Consider the following 7,358-nt stretch of genomic DNA (forward strand, 5'->3'; position numbering starts at 1 on the left):
GCTATTTTGCCACAGGTCAAGCTCTGAGCTTTGTTTGGTTACTATAGGCAATGAGTACAAGAGAATTATGTTGAGTAATATGGATAGAGAGACAGACATATAGAGATAAACAAAGACCCAGACAGAGTAAGATAGAGAATCAAAGAGAGATACATAGATAAAGTATTTTTTGTTAACCCATTGTTTTAGCTAAGAACAGTTATTTACAATCCAGGGCAACGCCAGGGGCTACAGCTAGTGTGTGTATATATTTTATACACACACACACACACACACACACACACACACACACACTTGTGGTAGCTCAAGATGGACTCTACAACCCACAAGTAACTGAAGTAGTGCATTCAATGTAAGATGTGGCAAGATGGTTTGCAGTGTCTGTCAGCATAGTGTCCAGAGGTTCTACCAAGAGAAAGGCCAGGACAACAGGAGACATGGAGGGACCACTTCCTCCACCTTTCTACAAGGAGGAACAAGAGAAGCACTACCAGAGCCCTGCCAAATGACCTTCAGAAGCCACAAATGCCCATGTCTCTGCACAAATGGTTAGAAACAGACTCCATAAGGATGATATAAGGGCCCAACGTCCACAGATGGGGGTTGTGCTCGTAACCCAACACTGCAGGATGCTTGACATTTGCCAGAGACCAGCAGGATTGGCAAATTCACCATTGGCGCCCTGTGCTCTTCACAGATTAAAGCAGGTTCACACTGAGCACACGCGAAGATCTGGAGATGCTGTGGAGAGAGATCTGCTGCCTGCAACATCCTTCAGCATTACTGGTTTGGCAGTGGATGAGTAATGGTGTGGGTTTTTCCTATGAATTTTACACACATTTCACAACCTCTTGTATCTGAATGATCTGCTAATGTATGACATGGCAGGGACATAGCAGTGACCGTAGCTTTCAATGCAGCTTCACCATCTCTATGGAAGAATTGATAACTCCAATGAAATCAACAATGACTGGCAGGGCTATTGATGAAGTTGATTGATGGAAGTTCACGTGCAGGCATCATGATACAGGAGACTAGCATACGACTGCTTGTATCAGCAGGAAACCATAACCTATACTGGAGCTTTTTGGGTGAAGGTGTCACCCTTGACCTGTTCTTCATAAAATGTCAGACAAATGAAATAGCTTTTTTTAACCAAACTTTAATCCCAGAAAACAGTCACAGGGTTAAAAGATCTTGCACAAAAAGAAACAAAATGCAACTGTACATTAACAACGTTACATGTTAAATTTCTGCTGCAAAATTCCAAGCACAATGCAATAAAATATTGAAAAACCATTGTGCATTTTGAAGCAGAAACTCCAAAAAAAAAAAAGAGTGGGCAAAATATATATAAAACAGAGGTGAACGTAGTTTCCTGCACCTTGCACCAAATACAATGTAGTGGGGCCTACTGCTTTGAAAAAAAATACACCCTCAAGTTAAGGAAACTTGTTTGTTCTAGTAGTGTTGTGGCAATGTGTACATCCCCCAAACCTTACCAATGTAAACAAACTACTCATTACTGGAAGTGAATTTAGTGCCAACAAGAACGTAACCTTTCCAAGAAAAATAATGCAAGATGTCATCTATAAACAGAAGAGTTTTCAAACAAGTCTACCTTCTCTGAAATCCACTAAGGCAATGGAAAAGTACATGAAAACTTTACAGCAATAACTTGGCTCTTTTCATGATACACAATAGTAAAAAGTTCCGATTTTTACACAACAAATATGCCCACTGACTATATATCGGTAGAGGTCTTTATCTCAGGACACAAATCAGACTGCCCCTAACATACAGAATACACCTGAAAAGGCGCACAAGTAAAACCCGTTTACAGGTAAAGGTGTTGTACACAGAGCCATCTTTTCTAAATTTCTCCAAATTTAAGCTCAGTAGTAACAGCTCATAATTCAGCTTTTGGTCATGAATGAAAATAGAAAAAGTTACAGTATAAAGTTAGCAGTTTTATTTGCCAGTTCATCTTTATGAAACTACAACAGAACCACGTTTCTCTTCACTTGTAACAAGACACAATACAAGAACATCCAATAAAAAAAAAAGTTTAAAAAGCATGTCAAAAAACAAAGAAAACATCCGTTCCAATGTCATCTGTACAGTGTTGAAGGCATCCATATTATTTTCTCTCGTTTGACCTGGATCGGCTGAGAAAAGAAAAAAACATTTAAGAAATCATGTCAAAATATTCACTAATTTCTAGTAAAAGAACATATTAACTTGTACTGTTATAAAGCATCAAACAAGTAATATTTTCCTCAGAATCATTACAAACAAAGCATACCTTCTTGATCTAGAAAATGAGCGAGATGGCTTATGATTTCTATCTCTGGACAGAGACCTCTCCCTTCGGCGATCCCTAGAAAGAGACCTGAAAGCAAAGAAATCATCACATTTTAGAACCTGCTCGTCACCACAAGATGGCAAAAATCAGGATTAGAGGAGTGGACCCGGTTATCAGGTTCAGCCGCCTGACCAGCAAAATTCAGGCAAATTGACGCCCCAATAAACAATGGCTATGTGCATCAAATTGCCAGATCAGCTGTTTGACTGCCAATTCGGCATAGAGTACTGACAGGCAGCCGAACTCTGAGGGCAAGTTCACACGTTGCGCTTTGGTTGCGTTTTCATTGAGTTTTAAAACGCATTACAACAGCTGAGGAGAGGTGATTTGTAAATGGTAATTAGGCAAATCACCTCTCCTCAGCTGTTGTAATGCGTTTTAAAACGCAATGAAAACGCAACCAAAGCGCAACGTGTGAACGCGCCCTGAGGATCCGATGACAGCTTGCATTTGAAAGAGCGGATTTAAGCAGTATACAGACCAGGTCACAGACCACTGACCAATAATGGTAACTGCAGCTCAACTTCAATTATTTTAATTGAACTACAAACATACATTCCAAGAACAATGTTACACATTTTACAGAAATGACCAACATAAAATGAACCTTACCTACTACGGCTACGTGAAAAGCTCCTCCTCCTTGGTGATCTACCGCAAAAGAAAGAAAGTGTCAGCCTTTACTACAGGCAAATATGAGGTTTTCTTAAACTATACTTCATGATGGACCCAAGTAACTTTATACCTACGTAAGATAAGCCACCGCTATCACCTAGAAGGACTGGGAAGAGAGACTGGAAATGGAATTCGAAACCTAGAAGGAAGTCATTCCTCAATAGTGCCCACTACTCGGCAGCCTGACAGCTTTGAAGACCTCACCCTGACCACCACTTGTGAACCCAGACTGGCGTTAAGAAATCTAAACTCATGCAAACCAGGTGGATACAGCAAGAAATATACTGTGTGAAGTGTAAGAAGTAAATAAAAAGCAACAAAACAGGGTTTGCTGGATTTTAAGGGAAACCAGGGTTTCCTCTAGTGAAGTATTAAATAGTCCCATAATGTGTTAGCTAAATTTCATGATGGGTTAGTATAAAGATCCCAAGTATTTAAAGATGATAGATAAATGTAGATGGGCCAGAACAAGCTAACTACAGCTCCCATGTGGCTTAGGCTCACACAGATTTGTCTATCACCCTTAAAGACGCCCAGCAACGTAATTACCTTTAGAGTTTATGCACTGCCAGCCATAAATTAATAGAAAATTACCTTCTTACAAAAAGCTGCTTAAAGTCAATTAAACTAGCAGAAAACTCTGTATAAGCAGGAAAAAACTTACTAGTTTTTGGGGTTTCAACAAGCTAGAAATGGTGAGGATGCCGGACAGGTGGCCAAGTAGAATTTGTTGAAAAGGTTTTGCCAGGTGTTGCGTTGAATTTAGATGGTTTGCGAAGGGGGATGTTGTGGCTTTTCCTGCTGTTTTTGGTTTGCCGTAGGCTGGCGCTGCAGTTGTTGTGAAGACATTTTGACAAACTTAACAGCCGTGCGGATTGGCCGGGAATGTGTGGGCGCTGCAGGTGGGCTGCTGCCGAGTTTTGGTTAAGGTTGGAGGAGGAAGGCTGAGTGGACAGCATGCTCGGGAACCAAAGGGCGGTGCAACCTGATGACTGGCCATGCCTGGGTCATGTGATACAACACCAGCCAAGCTGCATGGGGCGCGCTGGTCACATGACGCTGATAGGGCTAGTTGACTGGCTAATGTAGACCCAGAGGGTGGTGAGAAGAGACATGATGGTGACTCTGTAACGGGTTTCATTTTATTAGATGGACCAAAGGCATAAAACAAATAAATACAAAAAAACAAAACAAAAACAAGCCATCAGCATAACCATCTATTTTGTAACAATTCACTGACGGGGCTGCAAAGAACATAGTCACAGGGCATTTTGCTCAGTGACCATCAATATCTTATAATTCAAAAAAAAAAAAAAAAACCCTGCACAACTGGAAATGAGCTGCACACCAATAAGTTTATGCAAAGCAAACCTATATAGAACATTTATTTACTTGTTAAATATGGATGTTAATGCAGCTTTAAAGCCAGATAAAAAAGGAAACTGCACAGTGGTTGAACTTTACTGCCCAGTTTCTATGGATTGTAAAGAAAAAAAAAAAAACCCATGTAGTAAATGGGTTTTGGAAGGGGTCCATTAACTGCCGAATCCCACATGTCTCAAATAAAGTGACAACATAAACCGAGAGCAAACATGCAAATACGTATAAACATGTTCAACTCAACAGGAAAAAAAAAATAAGACAATGGGTTCAGCATTCATTTAAAGCTGCGTAATGAAGTTATCCTTAAGTACTAATGAGGGTGATTAAACTTTGGGATTTTGCAGAAAACAAAATTCTTGTGCATAAGAAACCTTCAGTTTTGATAACATGAATGAGCAATACTAAAGCCTGTGTTACCCCAACAGATTCTACACAGTGTAATAAATGAAATGATAAATCCTTCAAACACAATATACAATGTGCAAGGACACAGCAAGAAATGTTACTATACCTGCGCCTCGGGGGAGGGCTCCTCCTGCGGTAATCATCCCTAGGCCGTCTGTTCCATGACGGAGGCGGCCCACGATTCCGACTCCTCTTCTCGCCATTTGATAATTCTACTCTAACACGACAGCCACATAAAGTTCTACAAGACAAAATAAGGAAGAAAGTGCTTCACTAAGAGCATCAATGTAATAAATTAACAAGTCACTTAAGGTATCTTAAAGGGAAGGTTCTAGCATTAGAAAAACTGGGTTAGCGCCACTACTGTCCACAACCGATGATCGGCTGCCATGACAGGCTCCCAAGCGCAACACATAGATATGTCCTTAGGTGAAACCCTCAATAAAAATATATATTACCGTCCATCTAATTCTCTCACAGCATCTGCAGCATCTCTGGGATCTTCAAACTCAACAAAGGCAAAGCCAGGGGGATTCCTGGCCACCCACACGCTACGCAAAGGTCCATAGTAGCCAAATGCACGTTCTAATTCTGTCTTGTTTCCATTGTTGCCAAGATTTCCAACATAGACTTTGCAGTCCAGGGGGCAGGAGTCACGATGCATGGCTGCAGATAAGAGAATGGTTATCAAACCTAATACACAGTATTTATATCAGCAGAAAGCAAATATTAAAGGATCTCCGGTGCCATGAGATGGGAATACCCCTTCATGAGAAGATTTAAGGAAAACTACCACAGGAATCAACATAGCAGATCTGGACTGGACTCCTCCCTAAAGCACAGTCTGTTGTATTATGTTATTTATATGCTAATTGTCTGCATTGACTACTCAGGGCGTGGAGCCTCACAGGAGACTCCAAATCCCAATAGTCTCTGCAGCTAATTAGCACATGAATAGAGAGCTATAAAAAAAATCTAGGGTAAGAAAACAGGAAATGGTGTATGGGGATGAGTGCGATTTGGGGAAAACTACATGATGGTAGATTTCCTTTAAGCAACAAGACACCTCTAATATGTAGAATACTGTATACTTGTAGTACAATACCGGGGGATAGCTGCTTACCTCAAATTATAGAATTCACTCTCAGGAAACCCAGTACTAATGTACTGTACCTAAAAAAACAAAACAAAAGAAGCTACAGCTAGAATTTGACTGGTAATAACATTTACACAGAACATTGTGAACATGACAGGCTAGTTCATACAACACATTAGATTTTAATACCTATGTGGTTTGGTACAGTAGCCTTATACAAAGGGGATCAGAATGCCTCCTAATGAAATGAATGGAAGGCAAATCCTCTAATTTTTTCCCCATACATTCTTGACAAGCGATTTACTTTAATATTATACACATCAGAAATATAGAACTTGACCCAATTTGGACACACATTAAGTGGGGGATTCAGGGATGTCACCCAATACACAGATAAAGGCCGCTCAGAGCGGGTGCTACAAGGGGCAGGGTCACACTGGTCACAAGAACATTGCACATTTTTTATACCCCCTTAGGAAACTCACTATGAATGAGAAGGCTAAAAACCTTTCCCCTAATATCCTCCATCCTATGGTAGATGCACCTAGAAAAATCGATGACCACCCCGCCCCGATGCCCACTGTGTACAGGGATGTGCACATACACACGTGTATAAAGGCACAGCTACTAACCTCAGTCCTGTTGTGTAGCACACGGCCGGATGACAAGGTCCCTCTGTGAATAGATACAAGTACAGTTTAACACAATGTAAAGACACCAATAAGCACGTCACGGAGGAGAAACGAGACTCTGCTATCTGTCTCCGCATTTACAACAGGAAGCCATTACATTTCTTCCCGCTCTCGGAAATGTACAAAATGGCGGCGGCTCTTTGTCCATGCCTCCCCGCACACAGGCAGCGGGAGAACAAGCGGTGCACATGAGCGGCTACCAGCGGCGCCACAGACAGAGATCAGCGGGAATGCGCACAACTATAGCAGCCATTTACCGTGGTAGGTCGGGGCCCGGGCTGCTCCAGGTTGCGCACGTTCTTCTTCTCAGTGACGGACACAAAATGGCTCACAAGCTTCTGGGCGGTGCAGCCTCTTCCAGACCACAACCAACGTGACCTTGTAATAGCCAATCACGACGCAGATCGAACCTGGCCCCGCCCTTTTCGTCTCTTAGCGGAAGGAGGATGTGCGGGTTGGGAATCAGGCTGTGCCATCTTTGTTCTGGTTGTGTGTGACGTATGTGGGTGTGGCTATGGCCGCTATATACAGTATATAGTGTACACCATAATGGAGGAGAAGCCGCCCGGTGTGTCCTGCCGCACATGGCGGGCTCTGAATGATTAGAGAATGGCTGAGGCTGGGCTCTCCCTCCATGGCGCGCCTTCTAATGTATAAATGGGGACAGTCACAAAGTGGTCCTGCTCTTTCCCTGTGCCGCACACTGCAATGGAAGTTATCATGAGGCGAATGTTCATCCCCT

General features: G+C 42.1%; 1 protein-coding gene across 3 annotated transcripts; it reads right to left on the minus strand.

Moving 5' to 3' along the window:
* Positions 1-1,142: 1,142 nt before the first annotated feature.
* Positions 1,143-7,058, minus strand: SRSF3 (serine and arginine rich splicing factor 3). 3 transcript variants are annotated; one of them, XM_072137724.1, is made up of 8 exons: positions 6,874-7,056; positions 6,557-6,599; positions 5,952-6,001; positions 5,287-5,494; positions 4,935-5,069; positions 2,978-3,016; positions 2,306-2,392; positions 1,143-2,168 (listed from the first exon to the last, which is right to left on the minus strand). In XM_072137724.1, exons 4-8 carry the CDS (start codon positions 5,490-5,492, stop codon positions 2,141-2,143), a joined length of 495 nt encoding a protein of 164 aa, XP_071993825.1. In that variant the 5' UTR covers positions 5,493-5,494; positions 5,952-6,001; positions 6,557-6,599; positions 6,874-7,056; the 3' UTR covers positions 1,143-2,140. The 3 variants fall into 3 exon arrangements, 2 of the variants coding, with proteins under 2 accessions (XP_071993825.1, XP_071993826.1); XM_072137725.1 differs by having other exon boundaries at positions 5,952-6,010; XR_011853324.1 differs by lacking the exon at positions 1,143-2,168 and adding an exon at positions 3,705-4,165 and having other exon boundaries at positions 6,874-7,058.
* Positions 7,059-7,358: the final 300 nt, after the last annotated feature.

This window comes from Engystomops pustulosus, chromosome 2, assembly GCF_040894005.1.
Source record: "Engystomops pustulosus chromosome 2, aEngPut4.maternal, whole genome shotgun sequence".
NCBI classification, from domain to species: domain Eukaryota; kingdom Metazoa; phylum Chordata; class Amphibia; order Anura; family Leptodactylidae; genus Engystomops; species Engystomops pustulosus.